The 25,326-nt window shown below is 47.4% G+C and overlaps 1 protein-coding gene across 1 annotated transcript in view; it reads left to right on the forward strand.

Annotated features, from left to right (window-relative positions):
- LOC139268193 (regulator of G-protein signaling protein-like) overlaps nt 1-24,306 on the forward strand; it is a 161,522-nt gene extending 137,216 nt beyond the window's left edge. Inside the window, exons 5-6 of the mRNA XM_070886243.1 lie at nt 22,629-22,686; nt 24,096-24,306. Coding sequence (XP_070742344.1) covers nt 22,629-22,686; nt 24,096-24,174 — 137 coding nt within the window. The 3' untranslated portion in view covers nt 24,175-24,306. The remainder of the gene's footprint in view (nt 1-22,628; nt 22,687-24,095) is intronic.
- The last annotated feature ends 1,020 nt before the right edge of the window (nt 24,307-25,326 follow it).

A 25,326-nucleotide genomic window follows, 5' to 3' on the forward strand; every position in this document is an offset into this window, starting at 1 on the left:
TTCTCTCTGTCTCTTTCTCTGTGTTTCTGTCAGTCTCTCTCTGTGTTTCTCCCCGTCTCTCTCTCTGTGTTTCTGACTGTCTCATGCCCTGTGTTTCTGTCAGACACTCTCTCTGTGTTTCTCTCAGTCTCTCTTTCTGTGTTTCTGTCAGTCTCTCTCTATGTTTCTGTCAGACTCTCTCTCACTGTGTTTCTGTCAGTCTCTCTTTGTGTTTCTGTCAGTCTCACTCTCTCTCTCTGTTTTTGTCAGTCTCTCTCTGTGTTTCTGTCAGTCTCTCTCTATGTTTCTATCAGTCTCTCTCTGTATTTCTGTCAGTCTCTCTCTGTGTTTCTGTCAGTCTCTTTCACTGTGATTCTGTCAGTCTCTCTCTGTGTTTCTCTCTGTCTCTCTCTCTGTATTTTTGTCAGTCTATCTCTCTCTGTGTTTCTGTCAATCTCTTTCTCTGTGATTCTGTCAGTCTCTCTCTGTGTTTCTCTCTGTCTCTCTCTCTGTATTTTTGTCAGTTTCTCTCTCTCTGTGTTTCTGTCAGTCTCTTTCTCTGTGATTCTGTCAGTCTCTCTCTGTGTTTCTCTCTGTCTCTCTCTCTCTATTTTTGTCAGTCTCTCTCTCTCTGTGTTTCTGTCAGTCTCTCTCTCTGTGTTTCTGACAGTCTCTCTCTGTGTTTCTCTCTGTCTCTCTCTCTGTATTTTTGTCAGTCTCTCTCTCTCTGTGTTTCTGTCAGACTCTGTTTGTGTTTCTGTCAGTCTCTCCCTCTCTCTCTGTTTCTGTCAGTCTCTCTCTGTGTTTCTGTCAGTCTCTCTCGCTCTCTGTTTCTGTCAGACTCTCTCTGTGTTTTTGTCAGTCTCTCTCTCTATGTGTTTCTGTCAGTCTCTCTCTCTCTGTGTTTCTGTCAGTCTCTCTCTGTGTTTCTATCAGTCTCTCTGTGTTTCTATCAGTCTCTCTCTGTGTTTCTGTCAGTCTCTCTCTCTATGTGTTTCTCTCAGTCTCTCTCTCTGTGTTTCTGTCAGTCTCTCTGTGTTTCTATCAGTCTCTCTCTGTGTTTCTGTAGTCTCCCTCGCTCTCTGTTTCTGTCAGACTCTCTCTGTGTTTCTGTCAGTCTCTCTCTCTCTGTCTTTCTGTCATACTCTCTCTCTCTGTTTTTGTCAGTCTCTCTTTGTGTTTCTGTCAGTCTCTCTCTCTCTCTGTGTTTCTGTCAATCTCTCTCTGTGTTTCTGTCACTCTCTCTCTCTGTGTTTCTGTCAGTCTCTCTCTATGTTTCTGTCAGTCTCTCTCTCTCTTTTTCTGTCAGTCTCTCTGCGTTTCTGTCAGTCTTTCTCTGTGTTTCTGTCAGTCTCTCTGTGTTTCTCTCAGTCTATCTCTCTCTGTGTTACTGTCAGTCTCTCTCGCACTGTGTTTCTGTCAGTCTCTCTCTCTGTGTTTCTCTCAGTTTCTCTCTCTGTGTTTCTGACTGTCTCTTGGCCTGTGTTTCTGTCAGACACTCTCTCTGTGTTTCTCTCAGTCTCTCTCTCTGTGTTTCTGTCAGTCTCTCTTTGTGTTTCTGTCAGTCTCACTCGCTCTCTCTGTTTCTGTCAGTCTCTCTCTCTCTATGTGTTTCTGTCAGTCTCTCTCACTGTGTTTCTGTCAGTGTCTCTCTCTCTGTTTCTCTCTGTCTCTTTCTCTGTGTTTCTGTCAGTCTCTCTCTGTGTTTCTCCCCGTCTCTCTCTCTGTGTTTCTGACTGTCTCATGCCCTGTGTTTCTGTCAGACACTTTCTCTGTGTTTCTCTCAGTCTCTCTTTCTGTGTTTCTGTCAGTCTCTCTCTATGTTTCTGTCAGACTCTCTCTCACTGTGTTTCTGTCAGTCTCTCTTTGTGTTTCTGTCAGTCTCACTCTCTCTCTCTGTTGTTGTCAGTCTCTCTCTGTGTTTCTGTCAGTCTCTCTCTGTGTTTCTCTCTGTCTCTCTCTCTGTATTTTTGTCAGTTTCTCTCTCTCTGTGTTTCTGTCAGTCTCTTTCTCTGTGATTCTGTCAGTCTCTCTCTGTGTTTCTGTCAGTCTCTCTCTCTGTGTTTCTGACAGTCTCTCTCTGTGTTTCTCTCTGTCTCTCTCTCTGTATTTTTGTCAGTCTCTCTCTCTCTGTGTTTCTGTCAGACTCTGTTTGTGTTTCTGTCAGTCTCTCCCTCTCTTTCTGTTTCTGTCAGTCTCTCTCTGTGTTTCTGTCAGTCTCTCTCGCTCTCTGTTTCTGTCAGACTCTCTCTGTGTTTCTGTCAGTCTCTCTCTCTATGTGTTTCTGTCAGTCTCTCTCTCTCTGTGTTTCTGTCAGACTCTCTCTGTGTTTCTGTCAGTCTCTCTCTCTATGTGTTTCTGTCAGTCTCTCTCTCTCTGTGTTTCTGTCAGTCTCTCTCTGTGTTTCTATCAGTCTCTCTCTGTGTTTCTGTAGTCTCCCTCGCTCTCTGTTTCTGTCAGACTCTCTCTGTGTTTCTGTCAGTCTCTCTCTCTCTGTCTTTCTGTCATACTCTCTCTCTCTGTTTTTGTCAGTCTCTCTTTGTGTTTCTGTCAGTCTCTCTCTCTCTCTGTCTTTCTGTCAGACTCTCTGTGTTTCTGTCAGTCTCTCTCTCTCTCTTTGTTTCTGTCAGTCTCTCTCTGTGTTTCTGTCAGTCTCTCTGTGTTTCTCTCAGTCTCTCTCTCTTTTTCTGTCAGTCTCTCTCTGTGTTTCTCTCAGTCTCTCTCTCTGTGTTGATGTCAGTCTCTCTCTCTCTGTTTCTGTCAGTCTCTCTCTGTGTTTCTCTCAGTCTCTCTCTGTGTTTCTGTCAGTCTCTCTCTGTTTCTGTCAGTTTTTCTCTGTGTTTCTGTCAGTCTCTCTGTGTTTCTCTCAGTCTCTCTCTCTGTGTTTCTGTCAGTCTCTCTACGTTTCTGTCAGTCTTTCTCTGTGTTTCTGTCAGTCTCTCTGTGTTTCTCTCAGTCTATCACTCTCTGTGTTACTGTCAGTCTCTCTCGCACTGTGTTTCTGTCAGTCTCTCTCGCTCTCTGTTTCTGTCAGTCTCTCTCGCTCTCTGTTTCTGTCAGCCTCTCTCTGTGTTTCTGTCAGTCTCTCTCTCTCTATGTGTTTCTGTCAGTCTCTCTCTCTGTGTTTCTGTCAGTCTCTCTCTCTCTGTTTCTCTCTGTCTCTTTCTCTGTGTTTCTATCAGTCTCTCTCTGTATTTCTGTCAGTCTCTCTCTGTGTTTCTGTCAGTCTCTTTCTCTGTGATTCTGTCAGTCTCCCTCTGTATTTCTATCAGTCTCTCTCTGTATTTCTGTCAGTCTCTCTCTCTGTTTCTCTCTGTCTCTTTCTCTGTGTTTCTATCAGTCTCTCTCTGTATTTCTGTCAGTCTCTCTCTGTATTTCTGTCAGTCTCACTCTCTCTGTTTCTGTCAGTCTCTCTCTCTGTATTTTTGTCAGTCTCTCTCTCTCTGTGTTTCTGTCAGACTCTCTTTGTGTTTCTGTCAGTCTCACTCTCTCTTTTTCTGTCAGTCTCTCTCTGTGTTTCTGTCAGTCTCTTTCTCTGTGATTCTGTTAGTCTCCCTCTGTATTTCTATCAGTCTCTCTCTGTATTTCTGTCAGTCTCTCTCTCTGTTTCTCTCTGTCTCTTTCTCTGTCTTTCTATCAGTCTCTCTCTTTATTTCTGTCAGTCTCTCTCTATGTGTTTCTGTCAGTCTCTCTCTCTGTGTTTCTGTCAGTCTCTCTCTCTCTGTTTCTCTCTGTCTCTTTCTCTGTGTTTCTATCAGTCTCTCTCTGTATTTCTGTCAGTCTCTCTCTGTATTTCTGTCAGTCTCACTCTCTCTGTTTCTGTCAGTCTCTCTCTCTGTATTTTTGTCAGTCTCTCTCTCTCTGTGTTTCTGTCAGACTCTCTTTGTGTTTCTGTCAGTCTCACTCTCTCTGTTTCTGTCAGTCTCTCTCTGTGTTTCTGTCAGTCTCTCTCGCTCTCTGTTTCTGTCAGACTCTCTCTGTGTTTCTGTCAGTCTCTCTCGCTCTCTGTTTCTGTCAGACTCTCTCTGTGTTTCTGTTAGTCTCTCTCTCTATGTGTTTCTGTCAGTCTCTCTCCCTCTGTGTTTCTGTCATACTCTCTCTGTGTTTCTGTCACTCTCTCTCTCTGTGTTTCTGTCACTCTCTCTCTCTGTGTTTCTGTCAATCTCTCTCTGTGTTTCTGTCACTCTCTTTCTCTGTGTTTCTGTCAGTCTCTCTCTATGTTTCTGTCACTCTCTCTCTGCGTTTCTGTCAGTCTCTCTCTGTGTTTCTGTCACTCTCTCTCTCTGTGTTTCTGTCAATCTCTCTCTGTGTTTCTGTCACTCTCTTTCTCTGTGTTTCTGTCAGTCTCTCTCTATGTTTCTGTCAGTCTCTCTGTCTCTTTTTCTGTCAGTCTCTCTGCGTTTCTGTCAGTCTTTCTCTGTGTTTCTGTCAGTCTCTCTGTGTTTCTCTCAGTCTATCTCTCTCTGTGTTTCTGACTGTCTCTTGCCCTGTGTTTCTGTCAGACACTCTCTCTGGTTTTCTGTCAGACACTCTCTCTGTTTTTCTGTCAGAACTCTCTCTCTGTGTTTCTCTCAGTCTCTCTCTCTGTGTTTCTGTCAGTCTCTCTTTGTGTTTCTGTCAGTCTCACTCGCTCTCTCTGTTTTTGTCAGTCTCTCTCTGTGTTTCTGTCAGTCTCTCTCGCTCTCTGTTTCTGTCAGACTCTCTCTGTGTTTCTGTCAGTCTCTCTCGCTCTCTGTTTCTGTCAGACTCTCTCTGTGTTTCTGTCAGTATCTTTCTCTCTGTGTTTCTGTCAGACTCTCTCTCTCTGTGTTTCTGTCATACTCTCTCTGTGTTTCTGTCACTCTCTCTCTCTCTGTGTCTATCAGTCTCTCTCTGTGTGTTTCTGTCTGTCTCTCTCTGTGTTTCTGTCAGTCTCTCTCTGTGTTTCTGTCACTCTCTCTCTCTGTGTTTCTGTCAATCTCTCTCTGTGTTTCTGTCACTCTCTCTCTCTGTGTTTCTGTCAGTCTCTCTTTATGTTTCTGTCAGTCTCTCTCTCTCTTTTTCTGTCAGTCTCTCTGCGTTTCTGTCAGTCTTTCTCTGTGTTTCTGTCAGTCTCTCTGTGTTTCTCTCAGTCTATCTCTCTCTGTGTTACTGTCAGTCTCTCTCGCACTGTGTTTCTGTCAGTCTCTCTCTCTGTGTTTCTCTCAGTTTCTCTCTCTGTGTTTCTGACTGTCTCTTGCCCTGTGTTTCTGTCAGACACTCTCTCTGTGTTTCTCTCAGTCTCTCTCTCTGTGTTTCTGTCAGTCTCTCTTTGTGTTTCTGTCAGTCTCACTCGCTCTCTCTGTTTTTGTCAGTCTCTCTCTGTGTTTCTGTCAGTCTCTCTCTCTCTATGTGTTTCTGTCAGTCTCTCTCTCTGTGTTTCTGTCAGTGTCTCTCTCTCTGTTTCTCTCTGTCTCTTTCTCTGTGTTTCTGTCAGTCTCTCTCTGTGTTTCTCCCCGTCTCTCTCTCTGTGTTTCTGACTGTCTCATGCCCTGTGTTTCTGTCAGACACTCTCTCTGTGTTTCTCTCAGTCTCTCTTTCTGTGTTTCTGTCAGTCTATCTCTCTCTGTGTTTCTGTCAGTCTCTTTCTCTGTGATTCTGTCAGTCTCTCTCTGTGTTTCTCTCTGTCTCTCTCTCTGTATTTTTGTCAGTTTCTCTCTCTCTGTGTTTCTGTCAGTCTCTTTCTCTGTGATTCTGTCAGTCTCTCTCTGTGTTTCTCTCTGTCTCTCTCTCTCTATTTTTGTCAGTCTCTCTCTCTCTGTGTTTCTGTCAGTCTCTCTCTCTGTGTTTCTGACAGTCTCTCTCTGTGTTTCTCTCTGTCTCTCTCTCTGTATTTTTGTCAGTCTCTCTCTCTCTGTGTTTCTGTCAGACTCTGTTTGTGTTTCTGTCAGTCTCTCCCTCTCTCTCTGTTTCTGTCAGTCTCTCTCTGTGTTTCTGTCAGTCTCTCTCGCTCTCTGTTTCTGTCAGACTCTCTCTGTGTTTCTGTCAGTCTCTCTCTCTCTGTCTTTCTGTCATACTCTCTCTCTTTGTTTTTGTCAGTCTCTCTTTGTGTTTCTGTCAGTCTCTTTCTCTCTCTGTGTTTCTGTCAATCTCTCTCTGTGTTTCTGTCACTCTCTCTCTCTGTGTTTCTGTCAGTCTCTCTCTATGTTTCTGTCAGTCTCTCTCTCTCTTTTTCTGTCAGTCTCTCTGCGTTTCTGTCAGTCTTTCTCTGTGTTTCTGTCAGTCTCTCTGTGTTTCTCTCAGTCTATCTCTCTCTGTGTTACTGTCAGTCTCTCTCGCACTGTGTTTCTGTCAGTCTCTCTCTCTGTGTTTCTCTCAGTTTCTCTCTCTGTGTTTCTGACTGTCTCTTGCCCTGTGTTTCTGTCAGACACTCTCTCTGTGTTTCTCTCAGTCTATCTCTCTGTGTTTCTGTCAGTCTCTCTTTGTGTTTCTGTCAGTCTCACTCGCTCTCTCTGTTTTTGTCAGTCTCTCTCTGTGTTTCTGTCAGTCTCTCTCTCTCTATGTGTTTCTGTCAGTCTCTCTCTCTGTGTTTCTGTCAGTGTCTCTCTCTCTGTTTCTCTCTGTCTCTTTCTCTGTGTTTCTGTCAGTCTCTCTCTGTGTTTCTCCCCGTCTCTCTCTCTGTGTTTCTGACTGTCTCATGCCCTGTGTTTCTGTCAGACACTCTCTCTGTGTTTCTCTCAGTCTCTCTTTCTGTGTTTCTGTCAGTCTCTCTCTATGTTTCTGTCAGACTCTCTCTCACTGTGTTTCTGTCAGTCTCTCTTTGTGTTTCTGTCAGTCTCACTCTCTCTCTCTGTTTTTGTCAGTCTCTCTCTGTGTTTCTGTCAGTCTCTCTCTATGTTTCTATCAGTCTCTCTCTGTATTTCTGTCAGTCTCTCTCTGTGTTTCTGTCAGTCTCTTTCACTGTGATTCTGTCAGTCTCTCTCTGTGTTTCTCTCTGTCTCTCTCTCTGTATTTTTGTCAGTCTCTCTCTCTCTGTGTTTCTGTCAGACTCTGTTTGTGTTTCTGTCAGTCTCTCCCTCTCTCTCTGTTTCTGTCAGTCTCTCTCTGTGTTTCTGTCAGTCTCTCTCGCTCTCTGTTTCTGTCAGACTCTCTCTGTGTTTCTGTCAGTCTCTCTCTCTCTGTCTTTCTGTCATACTCTCTCTCTTTGTTTTTGTCAGTCTCTCTTTGTGTTTCTGTCAGTCTCTTTCTCTCTCTGTGTTTCTGTCAATCTCTCTCTGTGTTTCTGTCACTCTCTCTCTCTGTGTTTCTGTCAGTCTCTCTCTATGTTTCTGTCAGTCTCTCTCTCACTTTTTCTGTCAGTCTCTCTGCGTTTCTGTCAGTCTTTCTCTGTGTTTCTGTCAGTCTCTCTGTGTTTCTCTCAGTCTATCTCTCTCTGTGTTACTGTCAGTCTCTCTCGCACTGTGTTTCTGTCAGTCTCTCTCTCTGTGTTTCTCTCAGTTTCTCTCTCTGTGTTTCTGACTGTCTCTTGCCCTGTGTTTCTGTCAGACACTCTCTCTGTGTTTCTCTCAGTCTATCTCTCTGTGTTTCTGTCAGTCTCTCTTTGTGTTTCTGTCAGTCTCACTCGCTCTCTCTGTTTTTGTCAGTCTCTCTCTGTGTTTCTGTCAGTCTCTCTCTCTCTATGTGTTTCTGTCAGTCTCTCTCTCTGTGTTTCTGTCAGTGTCTCTCTCTCTGTTTCTCTCTGTCTCTTTCTCTGTGTTTCTGTCAGTCTCTCTCTGTGTTTCTCCCCGTCTCTCTCTCTGTGTTTCTGACTGTCTCATGCCCTGTGTTTCTGTCAGACACTCTCTCTGTGTTTCTCTCAGTCTCTCTTTCTGTGTTTCTGTCAGTCTCTCTCTATGTTTCTGTCAGACTCTCTCTCACTGTGTTTCTGTCAGTCTCTCTTTGTGTTTCTGTCAGTCTCACTCTCTCTCTCTGTTTTTGTCAGTCTCTCTCTGTGTTTCTGTCAGTCTCTCTCTATGTTTCTATCAGTCTCTCTCTGTATTTCTGTCAGTCTCTCTCTGTGTTTCTGTCAGTCTCTTTCACTGTGATTCTGTCAGTCTCTCTCTGTGTTTCTCTCTGTCTCTCTCTCTGTATTTTTGTCAGTCTATCTCTCTCTGTGTTTCTGTCAATCTCTTTCTCTGTGATTCTGTCAGTCTCTCTCTGTGTTTCTCTCTGTCTCTCTCTCTGTATTTTTGTCAGTTTCTCTCTCTCTGTTTTTCTGTCAGTCTCTTTCTCTGTGATTCTGTCAGTCTCTCTCTGTGTTTCTCTCTGTCTCTCTCTCTCTATTTTTGTCAGTCTCTCTCTCTCTGTGTTTCTGTCAGTCTCTCTCTCTGTGTTTCTGACAGTCTCTCTCTGTGTTTCTCTCTGTCTCTCTCTCTGTATTTTTGTCAGTCTCTCTCTCTCTGTGTTTCTGTCAGACTCTGTTTGTGTTTCTGTCAGTCTCTCCCTCTCTCTCTGTTTCTGTCAGTCTCTCTCTGTGTTTCTGTCAGTCTCTCTCGCTCTCTGTTTCTGTCAGACTCTCTCTGTGTTTTTGTCAGTCTCTCTCTCTATGTGTTTCTGTCAGTCTCTCTCTCTCTGTGTTTCTATCAGTCTCTCTCTGTGTTTCTGTAGTCTCCCTCGCTCTCTGTTTCTGTCAGACTCTCTCTGTGTTTCTGTCAGTCTCTCTCTCTGTGTTTCTGTCAGTCTCTCTCTCTCTGTCTTTCTGTCATACTCTCTCTCTCTGTTTTTGTCAGTCTCTCTTTGTGTTTCTGTCAGTCTCTCTCTCTCTCTGTGTTTCTGTCAATCTCTCTCTGTGTTTCTGTCACTCTCTCTCTCTGTGTTTCTGTCAGTCTCTCTCTATGTTTCTGTCAGTCTCTCTCTCTCTTTTTCTGTCAGTCTCTCTGCGTTTCTGTCAGTCTTTCTCTGTGTTTCTGTCAGTCTCTCTGTGTTTCTCTCAGTCTATCTCTCTCTGTGTTACTGTCAGTCTCTCTCGCACTGTGTTTCTGTCAGTCTCTCTCTCTGTGTTTCTCTCAGTTTCTCTCTCTGTGTTTCTGACTGTCTCGTGGCCTGTGTTTCTGTCAGACACTCTCTCTGTGTTTCTCTCAGTCTCTCTCTCTGTGTTTCTGTCAGTCTCTCTTTGTGTTTCTGTCAGTCTCACTCGCTCTCTCTGTTTTTGTCAGTCTCTCTCTGTGTTTCTGTCAGTCTCTCTCTCTCTATGTGTTTCTGTCAGTCTCTCTCACTGTGTTTCTGTCAGTGTCTCTCTCTCTGTTTCTCTCTGTCTCTTTCTCTGTGTTTCTGTCAGTCTCTCTCTGTGTTTCTCCCCGTCTCTCTCTCTGTGTTTCTGACTGTCTCATGCCCTGTGTTTCTGTCAGACACTTTCTCTGTGTTTCTCTCAGTCTCTCTTTCTGTGTTTCTGTCAGTCTCTCTCTATGTTTCTGTCAGACTCTCTCTCACTGTGTTTCTGTCAGTCTCTCTTTGTGTTTCTGTCAGTCTCACTCTCTCTCTCTGTTGTTGTCAGTCTCTCTCTGTGTTTCTGTCAGTCTCTCTCTGTGTTTCTGTCAGTCTCTCTCTGTGTTTCTGTCAGTCTCTTTCACTGTGATTCTGTCAGTCTCTCTCTGTGTTTCTCTCTGTCTCTCTCTCTGTATTTTTGTCAGTCTATCTCTCTCTGTGTTTCTGTCAGTCTCTTTCTCTGTGATTCTGTCAGTCTCTCTCTGTGTTTCTCTCTGTCTCTCTCTCTGTATTTTTGTCAGTTTCTCTCTCTCTGTGTTTCTGTCAGTCTCTTTCTCTGTGATTCTGTCAGTCTCTCTCTGTGTTTCTGTCAGTCTCTCTCTCTGTGTTTCTGACAGTCTCTCTCTGTGTTTCTCTCTGTCTCTCTCTCTGTATTTTTGTCAGTCTCTCTCTCTCTGTGTTTCTGTCAGACTCTGTTTGTGTTTCTGTCAGTCTCTCCCTCTCTTTCTGTTTCTGTCAGTCTCTCTCTGTGTTTCTGTCAGTCTCTCTCGCTCTCTGTTTCTGTCAGACTCTCTCTGTGTTTCTGTCAGTCTCTCTCTCTATGTGTTTCTGTCAGTCTCTCTCTCTCTGTGTTTCTGTCAGTCTCTCTCTGTGTTTCTATCAGTCTCTCTCTGTGTTTCTGTAGTCTCCCTCGCTCTCTGTTTCTGTCAGACTCTCTCTGTGTTTCTGTCAGTCTCTCTCTCTCTGTCTTTCTGTCATACTCTCTCTCTCTGTTTTTGTCAGTCTCTCTTTGTGTTTCTGTCAGTCTCTCTCTCTCTCTGTCTTTCTGTCAGACTCTCTGTGTTTCTGTCAGTCTCTCTCTCTCTCTTTGTTTCTGTCAGTCTCTCTCTGTGTTTCTGTCAGTCTCTCTGTGTTTCTCTCAGTCTCTCTCTCTTTTTCTGTCAGTCTCTCTCTGTGTTTCTCTCAGTCTCTCTCTCTGTGTTGATGTCAGTCTCTCTCTCTCTGTTTCTGTCAGTCTCTCTCTGTGTTTCTCTCAGTCTCTCTCTGTGTTTCTGTCAGTCTCTCTGTGTTTCTGTCAGTTTTTCTCTGTGTTTCTGTCAGTCTCTCTGTGTTTCTCTCAGTCTCTCTCTCTGTGTTTCTGTCAGTCTCTCTACGTTTCTGTCAGTCTTTCTCTGTGTTTCTGTCAGTCTCTCTGTGTTTCTCTCAGTCTATCACTCTCTGTGTTACTGTCAGTCTCTCTCGCACTGTGTTTCTGTCAGTCTCTCTCGCTCTCTGTTTCTGTCAGTCTCTCTCGCTCTCTGTTTCTGTCAGCCTCTCTCTGTGTTTCTGTCAGTCTCTCTCTCTCTATGTGTTTCTGTCAGTCTCTCTCTCTGTGTTTCTGTCAGTCTCTCTCTCTCTGTTTCTCTCTGTCTCTTTCTCTGTGTTTCTATCAGTCTCTCTCTGTATTTCTGTCAGTCTCTCTCTGTGTTTCTGTCAGTCTCTTTCTCTGTGATTCTGTCAGTCTCCCTCTGTATTTCTATCAGTCTCTCTCTGTATTTCTGTCAGTCTCTCTCTCTGTTTCTCTCTGTCTCTTTCTCTGTGTTTCTATCAGTCTCTCTCTATATTTCTGTCAGTCTCTCTCTGTATTTCTGTCAGTCTCACTCTCTCTGTTTCTGTCAGTCTCTCTCTCTGTATTTTTGTCAGTCTCTCTCTCTCTGTGTTTCTGTCAGACTCTCTTTGTGTTTCTGTCAGTCTCACTCTCTCTGTTTCTGTCAGTCTCTCTCTGTGTTTCTGTCAGTCTCTCTCGCTCTCTGTTTCTGTCAGACACTCTCTGTGTTTCTGTCAGTCTCTCTCGCTCTCTGTTTCTGTCAGACTCTCTCTGTGTTTCTGTCAATCTCTCTCTGTGTTTCTGTCACTCTCTCTCTCTGTGTTTCTGTCAGTCTCTCTCTCTCTTTTTCTGTCAGTCTCTCTGCGTTTCTGTCAGTCTTTCTCTGTGTTTCTGTCAGTCTCTCTGTGTTTCTCTCAGTCTATCTCTCTCTGTGTTACTGTCAGTCTCTCTCGCACTGTGTTTCTGTCAGTCTCTCTCTCTGTGTTTCTCTCAGTTTCTCTCTCTGTGTTTCTGACTGTCTCTTGCCCTGTGTTTCTGTCAGACACTCTCTCTGTGTTTCTCTCAGTCTCTCTCTCTGTGTTTCTGTCAGTCTCTCTTTGTGTTTCTGTCAGTCTCACTCGCTCTCTCTGTTTTTGCCAGTCTCTCTCTGTGTTTCTGTCAGTCTCTCTCTCTCTATGTGTTTCTGTCAGTCTCTCTCTCTGTGTTTCTGTCAGTGTCTCTCTCTCTGTTTCTCTCTGTCTCTTTCTCTGTGTTTCTGTCAGTCTCTCTCTGTGTTTCTCTCCGTCTCTCTCTCTGTGTTTCTGACTGTCTCATGCCCTGTGTTTCTGTCAGACACTCTCTCTGTGTTTCTCTCAGTCTCTCTCTCTGTGTTTCTGTCAGTCTCTCTCTATGTTTCTGTCACTCTCTCTCTCTGTTTCTGTCAGTCTCTCTTTGTGTTTCTGTCAGTCTCACTCTCTCTCTCTGTTTTTGTCAGTCTCTCTCTGTGTTTCTGTCAGTCTCTCTCTATGTTTCTATCAGTCTCTCTCTGTATTTCTGTCAGTCTCTCTCTGTGTTTCTGTCAGTCTCTTTCTCTGTGATTCTGTCAGTCTCTCTCTGTGTTTCTCTCTGTCTCTCTGTCTGTATTTTTGTCAGTCTCTCTCTCTCTGTGTTTCTGTCAGTCTCTCTCTCTGTGTTTCTGTCAGTCTCCCTCTGTGTTTCTCTCTGTCTCTCTCTCTGTATTTTTGTCAGTCTCGCTCTCTCTGTGTTTCTGTCAGACTCTGTTTGTGTTTCTGTCAGTCTCTCCCTCTCTCTCTGTTTCTGTCAGTCTCTCTCTGTGTTTCTGTCAGTCTCTCTCGCTCTCTGTTTCTGTCAGACTCTCTCTGTGTTTCTGTCAGTCTCTCTCTCTATGTGTTTCTGTCAGTCTCTCTCTCGCTGTGTTTATGTCAGTCTCTCTCTGTGTTTCTGTCAGTCTCTCTCGCTCTCTGTTTCTGTCAGACTCTCTCTGTTTTTCTGTCAGTCTCTCTCTCTCTGTCTTTCTGTCATACTCTCTCTCTCTGTTTTTGTCAGTCTGTCTCTGTGTTTCTGTCAGTCTCTCTCTCTCTCTGTCTTTCTGTCAGACTCTCTGTGTTTCTGTCAGTCTCTCTCTCTCTCTCTGTGTTTCTGTCTGTCTCTCTCTGTGTTTCTGTCAGTCTCTCTCTGTGTTTCTCTCAGTCTCTCTCTCTGTGTTTCTGTCAGTCTCTCTGTGTTTCTCTCAGTTTCTCTCTGTGTTTCTCTCAGTCTCTCTCTGTGTTTCTGTCACTCTCTCTCTGTGTTTCTGTCAGTCTCTCTCTGTGTTTCTCTCAGTCTCTCTTTTTGTTTCTGTCAGTCTCTCTCTCTGTGTTTCTGACTGTCTCATGCCCTGTGTTTCTGTCAGACACTCTCTCTGTGTTTCTGTCAGTCTCTCTCTCTGTGTTTCTGTCAGTGTCTCTCTCTCTCTGTTTCTCTCTGTCTATTTCTCTGTGTTTCTGTAAGTCTCTCTCTGTGTTTCTCCCCGTCTCTCTCTCTGTGTTTCTGACTGTCTCATGCCCTGTGTTTCTGTCAGACACTCTCTCTGTGTTTCTCTCAGTCTCTCTTTCTGTGTTTCTGTCAGTCTCTCTTTGTGTTTCTGTCAGTCTCTCTCGCTCTCTGTTTCTGTCAGACTCTCTCTGTGTTTCTGTCAATCTCTCTCTGTGTTTCTGTCACTCTCTCTCTCTGTGTTTCTGTCAGTCTCTCTCTCTCTTTTTCTGTCAGTCTCTCTGCGTTTCTGTCAGTCTTTCTCTGTGTTTCTGTCAGTCTCTCTGTGTTTCTCTCAGTCTATCTCTCTCTGTGTTACTGTCAGTCTCTCTCGCACTGTGTTTCTGTCAGTCTCTCTCTCTGTGTTTCTCTCAGTTTCTCTCTCTGTGTTTCTGACTGTCTCTTGCCCTGTGTTTCTGTCAGACACTCTCTCTGTGTTTCTCTCAGTCTCTCTCTCTGTGTTTCTGTCAGTCTCTCTTTGTGTTTCTGTCAGTCTCACTCGCTCTCTCTGTTTTTGTCAGTCTCTCTCTGTGTTTCTGTCAGTCTCTCTCTCTCTATGTGTTTCTGTCAGTCTCTCTCTCTGTGTTTCTGTCAGTGTCTCTCTCTCTGTTTCTCTCTGTCTCTTTCTCTGTGTTTCTGTCAGTCTCTCTCTGTGTTTCTCTCCGTCTCTCTCTCTGTGTTTCTGACTGTCTCATGCCCTGTGTTTCTGTCAGACACTCTCTCTGTGTTTCTCTCAGTCTCTCTCTCTGTGTTTCTGTCAGTCTCTCTCTATGTTTCTGTCAGTCTCTCTCTCTCTGTGTTTCTGTCAGTCTCTCTTTGTGTTTCTGTCAGTCTCACTCTCTCTCTCTGTTTTTGTCAGTCTCTCTCTGTGTTTCTGTCAGTCTCTCTCTATGTTTCTATCAGTCTCTCTCTGTATTTCTGTCAGTCTCTCTCTGTGTTTCTGTCAGTCTCTTTCTCTGTGATTCTGTCAGTCTCTCTCTGTGTTTCTCTCTGTCTCTCTGTCTGTATTTTTGTCAGTCTCTCTCTCTCTGTGTTTCTGTCAGTCTCTCTCTCTGTGTTTCTGTCAGTCTCCCTCTGTGTTTCTCTCTGTCTCTCTCTCTGTATTTTTGTCAGTCTCGCTCTCTCTGTGTTTCTGTCAGACTCTGTTTGTGTTTCTGTCAGTCTCTCCCTCTCTCTCTGTTTCTGTCAGTCTCTCTCTGTGTTTCTGTCAGTCTCTCTCGCTCTCTGTTTCTGTCAGACTCTCTCTGTGTTTCTGTCAGTCTCTCTCTCTATGTGTTTCTGTCAGTCTCTCTCTCGCTGTGTTTATGTCAGTCTCTCTCTGTGTTTCTGTCAGTCTCTCTCGCTCTCTGTTTCTGTCAGACTCTCTCTGTTTTTCTGTCAGTCTCTCTCTCTCTGTCTTTCTGTCATACTCTCTCTCTCTGTTTTTGTCAGTCTGTCTCTGTGTTTCTGTCAGTCTCTCTCTCTCTCTGTCTTTCTGTCAGACTCTCTGTGTTTCTGTCAGTCTCTCTCTCTCTCTCTGTGTTTCTGTCTGTCTCTCTCTGTGTTTCTGTCAGTCTCTCTCTGTGTTTCTCTCAGTCTCTCTCTCTGTGTTTCTGTCAGTCTCTCTGTGTTTCTCTCAGTTTCTCTCTGTGTTTCTCTCAGTCTCTCTCTCTGTGTTTCTGTCACTCTCTCTCTGTGTTTCTGTCAGTCTCTCTCTGTGTTTCTCTCAGTCTCTCTTTTTGTTTCTGTCAGTCTCTCTCTCTGTGTTTCTGACTGTCTCATGCCCTGTGTTTCTGTCAGACACTCTCTCTGTGTTTCTGTCAGTCTATCTCTCTGTGTTTCTGTCAGTGTCTCTCTCTCTCTGTTTCTCTCTGTCTATTTCTCTGTGTTTCTGTAAGTCTCTCTCTGTGTTTCTCCCCGTCTCTCTCTCTGTGTTTCTGACTGTCTCATGCCCTGTGTTTCTGTCAGACACTCTCTCTGTGTTTCTCTCAGTCTCTCTTTCTGTGTTTCTGTCAGTCTCTCTTTGTGTTTCTGTCAGTCTCACTCGCTCTCTCTGTTTTTGTCACTCTCTCTCTGTGTTTCTGTCAGTCTCTCTCTATGTTTCTGTCAGTCTCTCTCTCTCTTTTTCTGTCAGTCTCTCTGCGTTTCTGTCAGTCTTTCTCTGTGTTTCTGTCAGTCTCTCTGTGTTTCTCTCAGTCTATCTCTCTCTGTGTTACTGTCAGTCTCTCTCGCACTGTGTTTCTGTCAGTCTCTCTCTCTGTGTTTCTCTCAGTTTCTCTCTCTGTGTTTCTGACTGTCTCTTGCCCTGTGTTTCTGTCAGACACTCTCTCTGTGTTTCTCTCAGTCTATCTCTCTGTGTTTCTGTCAGTCTCTCTTTGTGTTTCTGTCAGTCTCACTCGCTCTCTCTGTTTTTGTCAGTCTCTCTCTGTGTTTCTGTCAGTCTCTCTCTCTCTATGTGTTTCTGTCAGTCTCTCTCTCTGTGTTTCTGTCAGTGTCTCTCTCTCTGTTTCTCTCTGTCTCTTTCTCTGTGTTTCTGTCAGTCTCTCTCTGTGTTTCTCCCCGTCTCTCTCTCTGTGTTTCTGACTGTCTCATGCCCTGTGTTTCTGTCAGACACTCTCTCTGTGTTTCTCTCAGTCTCTCTTTCTGTGTTTCTGTCAGTCTCTCTCTATGTTTCTGTCAGACTCTCTCTCACTGTGTTTCTGTCAGTCTCTCTTTGTGTTTCTGTCAGTCTCACTCTCTCTCTCTGTTTTTGTCAGTCTCTCTCTGTGTTTCTGTCAGTCTCTCTCTATGTTTCTATCAGTCTCTCTCTGTATTTCTGTCAGTCTCTCTCTGTGTTTCTGTCAGTCTCTTTCACTGTGATTCTGTCAGTCTCTCTCTGTGTTTCTCTCTGTCTCTCTCTCTGTATTTTTGTCAGTCTATCTCTCTCTGTGTTTCTGTCAATCTCTTTCTCTGTGATTCTGTCAGTCTCTCTCTGTGTTTCTCTCTGTCTCTCTCTCTGTATTTTTGTCAGTTTCTCTCTCTCTGTGTGTTTCTGTCAGTCTCTTTCTCTGTGATTCTGTCAGTCTCTCTCTGTGTTTCTCTCTGTCTCTCTCTCTCTATTTTTGTCAGTCTCTCTCTCTCTCTCTGTTTCTGTCAGTTTCTCTCTCTGTGTTTCTGACAGTCTCTCTCTGTGTTTCTCTCTGTCTCTCTCTCTGTATTTTTGTCAGTCTCTCTCTCTCTGTGTTTCTGTCAGACTCTGTTTGTGTTTCTGTCAGTCTCTCTGTGTTTCTCTCAGTCTATCTCTCTCTGTGTTACTGTCAGTCTCTCTCGCACTATGTTTCTGTCAGTCTCTCTCTCTGTGTTTCTCTCAGTTTCTCTCTCTGTGTTTCTGACTGTCTCTTGCCCTGTGTTTCTGTCAGACACTCTCTCTGTGTTTCTGTCAGTGTCTCTCTCTCTGTTTCTCTCTGTCTCTTTCTCTGTGTTTCTGTCAGTCTCTCTCTGTGTTTCTCCCCGTCTCTCTCTCTGTGTTTCTGACTGTCTCATGCCCTGTGTTTCTGTCAGACACTCTCTCTGTGTTTCTCTCAGTCTCTCTTTCTGTGTTTCTGTCAGTCTCTCTCTATGTTTCTGTCAGACTCTCTCTCACTGTGTTTCTGTCAGTCTCTCTTTGTGTTTCTGTCAGTCTCACTCTCTCTCTCTGTTTTTGTCAGTCTCTCTCTGTGTTTCTGTCAGTCTCTCTCTATGTTTCTATCAGTCTCTCTCTGTATTTCTGTCAGTCTCTCTCTGTGTTTCTGTCAGTCTCTTTCACTGTGATTCTGTCAGTCTCTCTCTGTGTTTCTCTCTGTCTCTCTCTCTGTATTTTTGTCAGTCTATCTCTCTCTGTGTTTCTGTCAATCTCTTTCTCTGTGATTCTGTCAGTCTCTCTCTGTGTTTCTCTCTGTCTCTCTCTCTGTATTTTTGTCAGTTTCTCTCTCTCTGTGTTTCTGTCAGTCTCTTTCTCTGTGATTCTGTCAGTCTCTCTCTGTGTTTCTCTCTGTCTCTCTCTCTCTATTTTTGTCAGTCTCTCTCTCTCTGTGTTTCTGTCAGTCTCTCTCTCTGTGTTTCTGACAGTCTCTCTCTGTGTTTCTCTCTGTCTCTCTCTCTGTATTTTTGTCAGTCTCTCTCTCTCTGTGTTTCTGTCAGACTCTGTTTGTGTTTCTGTCAGTCTCTCCCTCTCTCTCTGTTTCTGTCAGTCTCTCTCTGTGTTTCTGTCAGTCTCTCTCGCTCTCTGTTTCTGTCAGACTCTCTCTGTGTTTCTGTCAGTCTCTCTCTCTATGTGTTTCTGTCAGTCTCTCTCTCTCTGTGTTTCTGTCAGTCTCACTCTCTCTGTTTCTGTCAGTCTCTCTCTCTGTATTTTTGTCAGTCTCTCTCTCTCTGTGTTTCTGTCAGACACTCTCTTTGTGTTTCTGTCAGTCTTTCGCTCTGTGTTTCTGTCAGTCTCTCTCTCTCCTTGTGTTTCTGTCAGTCTCTCTGTTTGTGTTTCTCTCAGTCTCTCTCCTTGTGTTACTGTCAGTCTCTCTCTGTTTTCTGTCAGTGTCCTGAAATATCACACTTAGAAAATAGGTGCAGGAGCAGGCCATTTCCGCCCTTCTACCCTGCACCGCCATTCAATGAGTTCATGGCTGAACATTGCACAGAGAGCGCACCTCACTGCTCTATCAAAACCGTTCATGATTTTCAGCACTTCTATAAAATCTGCTCTCAACATTCTCGGATCTAAGGAGAACAACCCCAGCTTCTTCAGTCTTGCGGTGCCCAGAATTGTACGCAGTACTGGAGCTAACACCTAACCGGTGGTTTATACATGTTTAGCAATTGTCCTTGTGTGTCGGCTGGGTGCTTCTAATAATAAAGCCCAGCATCCCGTCTTCCTTCATAACAGCCTTTTCATCTTGTCGTGCCACCTTCACCGTCTTGTGAGTGTACCCCCAGCTCTCTCTCTGTCTCTCCCACACCCCCAGCTCTCTTTGTCCCTGTACCCCCGATCTCTCTGTCCCACACCCCAGCTCTCTCTGTCCCACACGCCCAGGTTTCTCTGTCCCTGTACCCCCAGCTCTCTCTGTCCCTCACCCCGAGGTCTCTCTGTCCCTGTACCCCCAATCTCTCTGTCCCACACGCCCAGCTCTCTCTGTCCCTTTATTCCCGGCTGTCTCTGTCCCACACGCCCAGGTTTCTCTGTCCCTGTACCCCCAGCTCTCTCTGTCCCTGTATCCCCAGCTCTCTCTGTCCCTCACCCCGATGTCTCTCTGTCCCTGTACCCCCTGCTCTCTCTGTCCCTGTACCCCCAGCTCTCTCTGTTCCTGTATCCCCAGCTCTCTCTGTCCCTCACCCCGATGTCTCTCTGTCCCTGTACCCCCAGCTCTCTCTGTCCCTGTACCCCCAGCTCTCTCTGTCCCTCACCCCGATGTCTCTCTGTCCCTGTACCCCCAGCTCTCTCTTTCCCTGTACCCCCAGCTCTCTCTGTCCCTCACCCCGATGTCTCTCTGTCCCTGTACCCCCAGCTCTCTCTGTCCCTGTACCCCCAGCTCTCTCTGTCCCTCATCCTGATGTCTCTCTGTCCCTGTACCCCCAGCTCTCTCTGTCCCTGTACCCCCAGCTCTCTCTGTCCCTGTACCCCCAGCTCTCTCTGTCTGTACCCCCAGCTCTCTCTGTCCCTCACCCCGATGTCTCTCTGTCCCTGTACCCCCAGCTCTCTCTGTCCCTGTACCCCCAGCTCTCTCTGTCCCTGTACCCCCAGCTCTCTCTGTTCCTCACCCCGATGTCTCTCTGTCCCTCACCCCGATGTCTCTCTGTCTCTGTACCCCCAGCTCTCTCTGTCCCTGTACCCCCAGCTCTCTCTGTTCCTCACCCCGATGTCTCTCTGTCCCGGTACCCCCAGCTCTCTCTGTCCCTGTACCCCCAGCTCTCTCTGTCCCTGTACCCCCAGCTCTCTCTGTCCCTCACCCCGATGTCTCTCTGTCCCTGTACCCCCAGCTCTCTCTGTCCCTGTACCCCCAGCTCTCTCTGTCCCTCACCCTAATGTCTCTCTGTCCCTGTACCCCCAGCTCTCTCTGTCCCTGTACCCCCAGCTCTCTCTGTCCCTGTATCCCCAGCTCTCTCTGTCCCTGTACCCCCAGCTCTCTCTGTCCCTGTACCCCCAGCTCTCTCTGTCCCTGTACCCCCAGCTCTCTCTGTCCCTGTACCCCAGCTCTCTCTGTCCCTGTACCCCCAGCTCTCTCTGTCCCTGTACCCCCAGCTCTCTCTGTCTCTGTACCCCCAGCTCTCTCTGTCCCTGTACCCCAGCTCTCTCTGTCCCTGTACCCCCAGCTCTCTCTGTCTCTGTACCCCCAGCTCTCTCTGTCCCTGTACCCCCAGCTCTCTCTGTCCCTGTATCCCCAGCTCTCTCTGTCCCTGTACCCCCAGCTCTCTCTGTCTCTGTACCCCCAGCTCTCTCTGTCCCTGTACCCCCAGCTCTCTCTGTCCCTCACCCCGATGTCTCTCTGTCTCTGTACCCCCAGCTCTCTCTGTCCCTGTACCCCCAGCTCTCTCTGTCCCTGTACCCCCAGCTCTCTCTGTCCCTGTACCCCCAGCTCTCTCTGTCCCTGTACCCCCAGCTCTCTCTGTCCCTGTACCCCCAGCTCTCTCTGTCTCTGTACCCCCAGCTCTCTCTGTCCCTGTACCCCCAGCTCTCTCTGTCCCTCACCACGATGTCTCTCTGTCCCGGTACCCCCAGCTCTCTCTGTCCCTGTACCCCCAGCTCTCTCTGTCCCTGTACCCCCAGCTGTCTCTGTCCCTCACCCCGATGTCTCTCTGTCTCTGTACCCCCAGCTCTCTCTGTCCCTGTACCCCCAGCTCTCTCTGACCCTCACCCCGATGTCTCTCTGTCTCTGTACCCCCAGCTCTCTCTGGTGCTGCACCATTTAGTTGATATTAACATTCCTCATACTTCCTACCAAAGTGAATCATTTCACACTTTTCTGATTCAAATTTCAGCTGCCTTGTGTCTGCCCATTTCACCAGGCTGTCTGTGTCCGCCTGATGTCTGTTACTACCCTTATAGTTTACTGCATTTCTGATCCCCACGTCATCTGCAAACGTTGCGATTATGCCCCTTGGCCCCTTGGCCCCAAGTCATTATACGAAGACACAGTAGCCAGTTTCAGCACAGCAAGATCCAAAATAGCAGCAAAGGAGATAAATAACTCAGCGTACAATATCCGGGGGGCGTCTCTCCTGCTGCAATCAGCACATTGGTGGAAGATTGATTCAGGCCCCTGCGAATCAGTCACTGGCCATTAAATAATTCTAGTTACAGAGTTACATCGAGCAATTCTACTTCCACATAATCTGTTTTTGTCACATTGATTGAGGAATAAATATTGGTTCAGGATACCGGGGAGAACTCCGCTGCTCTTCTTCGAAATAGTGGCATGCACCTGAGAGCGCAGACGATTTAACGTCTCACCCGACAGACGGCACCTTCGACAGTGCAGCGCTCCCTCAGCACTATGCTGGAGTGTCAGCCTGGATTGTGTGCTCAAGTCCCTGGAGTGAGACTCGAACCTACAACCCGCTGCCTCAAGCCTCTGTTTGCCTAACGAGCGGCAACTGCCGGAGGATGGGGAGCAAACTGTGATTAGCCAGAAGGTGTGACTCCACCAGCGCTGTTACATGAACTGCAGGTCTGCCTCAGCTCAGAGGACAGGAGGGGGAGAAAAGTGGGAAAGGAACCTTATTCTCATCGTTCTCTAGGTGTGGGTGTCACTGGCAAGGCCAGAATTTCATGTCCGGAACTAGTTGCCCTCTGTGTGAGATGTCTCCGCAAGATCCTGTAAATCCCCTGGGAAGACAGACACACCAACGTTAGCGTCCTCGACCAGGCCAACATCCCCAGCATTGAAGCACTGACTGCACTTGATCAGATCCGCTGGGCAGGCCACATTGTCTGCATGCCAGACACGAGACTCCCAAAGCAAGTGCTCCACTCGGAACTCCTTCACGGCAAACGAGCCAAAGGTGGGCAGAGGAAACATTACAAGGACACCCTCAAAGCCTCCCTGATAAAGTGCAACATCCCCACTGACACCTGGGAGTCCCTGGCTAAAGACCGCCCAAAGTAGAGGAAGTGCATCCAGGAGGGCGCTGAGCTCCTCGAGTCTCATCGCCGAGAGCATGCAGAAATCAAATGCAGGCAGTGGAAAGAGCGTGCGGCAAACCTGTCCCACCCTCCCTTACCCTCAACAACTATCTGTCCCACCTGTGACAGGGACTGTGGTTCTCGTATTGGACTGTTCAACCACCTGAAACTCACTTTTAGAGTGGAAACACGTCTTCCTCGATTCTGAGGGACTGCCTATGATGATGATGAGGATAATTATACAGGTTTTGGCACATGAGTGTCCTCATTGACGGACCTTAACAGTGACGTGATTGGTCGTACTAACCCGTGATCGAATACCCATTTGTTCCCTTCTTCCAGGTGTCACTCACCTTATATGGTTAGTTCCTCTTTGGATTTTCTTTACTGCTTCCTTGAGCCCGAGGTCAACGAGTGGTCACCTTGTGACTCTATTGTGTTTTATGCATATGTGTGGTTTTTAGCATACCTCTTGTTTAGCCAGCTCAGTCGTCATCATCATCATCATCATAGGCAGCCCCTCGGAATCGAGGAAGACTTGCTTCCACTCTAAAAGTGAGTTCTCAGGTGGCTGAACAGTCCAATACGAGAACCACAGTCCCTGTCACAGGTGGGACAGATAGTTGTTGAGGGAAGGGGTGGGTGGGACAGGTTTGCCGCACGCTCTTTCCGCTGCCTGCACTTGATTTCTGCATGCTCTCGGCGACGAGACTCGAGGTGCTCAGCGCCCTCCCGGATGCACTTCCTCCACTTAGGGCGGTCTATGGCCAGGTGCCGGTGGGGATGTTGCACTTTATCAGGGAGGCTTTGAGGGTGTCCTTGAAACATTTCCTCTGCCCATCTGGGGCTCGCTTGCCGTGTAGGAGTTCCGAGCAGAGCGCTGGCTTTGGGAGTCTTGTGTCAGGCATGTGGACAATGTGGCCTGCCCAGCGGAGCTGGTCGAGTGTGGTCAGTACTTCAATGCTGGGGATGTTGGCCTGGTCGAGGACGCGAGTGCCTTCACAATAGCCAGGTAACATCTTTGATGATCAATCTTGCCCTTACAGTTCTGTAACCTTTGATACCCTTACCTAACAAAGACCTATCAATCTCAGTGTTGAAAGCTCCAATTGACAAACCCCCCGCCCGGCCGACCCCCTCCCACCCACCCACAGCCTCAACAGCTTTTCGAAGGGAGAGAGTGCTAGTTTTCCACTACTCCTCGTGTGAAGCAGTGCTTCCTGACCTCAAGGGACCTGGCTCTAATTTTAAGGTTATGACTCCCCCCAGCAGAGGAAATAGTTTCCCTTGCTCGATTCAATCATCTCCTTTAATCATCTTAACCACCTGAATTAGATATTCTGCACTCGAGGGATTATAAACCTAGTCTATGCAACCTGTCCTCAGAATGTAACCCTTTCGGCCCTGGTATCATTCTTTTGAAGGTCAAGATAACCTCCCGAAATACTGGCAGCATAAAGTGTTTTATGAAAGCTGTTTTAACTGCGATAATTTGCTCTTTCCATGTATAACCGAATTCAGGAAGTACAGTTTCAACAAGTGGCAAAGTCTCCATTATAAACCAACCTCATGGAACCAGGTAAGTCTGACCACTTCAATATTCTGTCATGCTTCAATAACTTGCCCCAGATAGCCCATTTCCCCACCCACCCCACCCGTTTCCCCACGTACCCCTCCTCTTGCCCCACAAACCACACCCATTCTCCCATAGGCTCCGCCTGTTTCCCCACCCACCCTCCCCTTGCCCCACAAACCACACCCATTCTCCCCGAGTCCCTGCCCGTTTCCCCACGCCCCCCTCTCCTTGCCCCACAAACCACACCCATTCTCCCATAGGCCCCGCCCATTTCCCCATGCACCCCTCCCCTTTTCACACAAACCACACCCATTCCCCATGGACGCCGCCCATCTCCCCACCCACCCCTCCCATTTCCTCATGCACCCACAGATTTTTTCACAAACCTCACCCCTCTACCCAGAGGCCACACTCCTTTCCCCACAGATCCCGCCCATTTCTGCATAAATTAGGCCCTTCCCATACAGACCTCCACCCCTTCTCCCAAAGATCTGCCCATTCTCTCTCAGACCTCTCCCCTTTCTCCATCGGCTTCCCCCTTCCCCCACAAACCCGCTCATTCCCCCAAAGACCGCACCCCTTTTGCCATAAACACTGCCCCTTCCCCCACAGACCTGCCCCTTTCCCCAACAACCTGCACATTCCCCCAAAGAACCACCACTTCCCCAACAGACCCCATCCCTTTCCCCACAGAACCTTCCCCTTTCACCATAGACCATGCCTCTTCCTGCACAGGCCCTGCCCCTTTCCCCATGGACTCGCCCTCCCCCCATAGAACTCTCCACTCTCCCTATAGACCCCACCCGTCTCCCCATAGATCCCTCTCCCCATATACCCGCCCCTCTCCCCATAGACCCCACCCCTCTCCCCATAAAACCCTCCCCTCCCCATAGACTCCTCCCCTCTCCCCATAGACTCCTCCCCTCTCCCCATATGCCCCACCCCTCTCCCCATAGAACCCTCCCCTCTCCCCATAGGACCCTCCCCTCTCCCCATAGAACCCTCCCCTCTCCCCATAGACCCCGCCACTCTCCGCATAGACCCCACCCCTCTCCCCATAGACCCCGCCCTCTCCCATGGACCCTCCCCTCTCCCCATGAACCAGCCCCTCTCCCCATAGACCTCGCCCCTCTCCCCATAGATCCCTCCCCTCTCCCCATGGACCCCTCCCCTCTCCCCATAGACCCCACCCCTCTCCCCATAGACCCCGCCCTCTCCCATGGACCCTCCCCTCTCCCCATAGATCCCTCCCCTCTCCCCATAGACCCCTCCCCTCTCCCCATAGACCCTGCCCCTTTCACCATCGACCCTGCCCCTCCCCACAGACTGTTTTGTTTTTTGGACTGTGATGCCAATACATGTCTTGCTAACAGTGGCTGTCTGTGTGCTCTGTTCATGGTGTGGTATCCTAGTGTGCTGGGTGGCAAGCTGTCAGCATCCCAGAAGGAAGGGAAGAGAAGAAATAGCAGCATCAAAGAAAGTGTGCTGTGATCGCAAACAGAGCAAGATGTGGCTCAGGAAGCCTAACAGAGAAAGTTTGGAAGCATGGATGGAAACGGAGAGAGAATTGGAACGGGTTATGTGGGGTGGGGGAGCTGCAGGGAGGGGAGATTAGGCCTCTGCTATTTTCTGTTGCATTAAAGATATTTTCATTGTGTTCCTTATTCTTTCTCCTTTATTGTAAAAGTTTTCTCCCAGGGAGCTGCTGAGAATTAATTTTGCAGTGAAAGGGAATGTGAGGAATGAAATAAGAGCGGTCCTTGGGGATTTTCGCATCTTTTCCTCAAAAAATATTTTCAAGAGCTCTCCTACATACATTGGGACAGGGTGGGGTTTCTTCAGTCATCACATGAAGAGGCACTGACTGCCTAAATAGTTCACTGGTGCTCGACACTCTTAATGTGTAAAGTGGGTCGCAGCCTGTGGCCAGGGAGAGATACCCGGTCAATCACCCATCGCCACAGGTTGCTGCACGATTTGCCCCGCTCCACCCTGAGCCTTGGAAAAGGGGCAGCTCACCCTCGACTATTCTAACTCACACAGTTAACCAAGTGCCCTCCTTGTTAAAGGGGACAGCAGTTCTACAACTTTTGTAAAGTCACTTTCAGTCAAGTGCCCCCTTTCTTTTGGGAGGGCACCAAAAACCACAAATTAACAATTGAACATTAAGGGAACCTTTGTCGAATGAAATCAAATTCAAATTCTGCTCCCTGTTGAAATGATGCACCCCAGTCCCTCCGGCGCCCACCTCTCGCGGAAGGCCGCGAGCGTACCGGTGGACACCGCGTGCTCCATCTCCAGGGACACCCTGGCTCAGATGTAAGCACGGAAGAGAGGCAGGCAGTCAGGCTGAATGACCCCGTCGACCGCCCGCTGCCTGGACCGGCTGATGGCACCCTTGGCCGTGCCCAGGAGCAGTCCTACGAGGAGGCCTTCCGACCTGCCCGATCCCCTCCGCACAGGGTGCCCAAAGATCAGGGCAGCTCGCCCTCAACTTTCCCGGTGAGCCTCAATAAATTGCAGAATTTGTGCATTAATTGCCAATTAAACTCACCGCAGGAATTTAGGGCTATTATTTAACAGCACAATGATGAGACTTATGTTCCTGCAATGTCAGTTAACCTCTGCAGCCCAACAAAGGAA

Source organism: Pristiophorus japonicus, chromosome 8, assembly GCF_044704955.1.
Source record: "Pristiophorus japonicus isolate sPriJap1 chromosome 8, sPriJap1.hap1, whole genome shotgun sequence".
In the NCBI taxonomy this organism is placed as follows: domain Eukaryota; kingdom Metazoa; phylum Chordata; class Chondrichthyes; family Pristiophoridae; genus Pristiophorus; species Pristiophorus japonicus.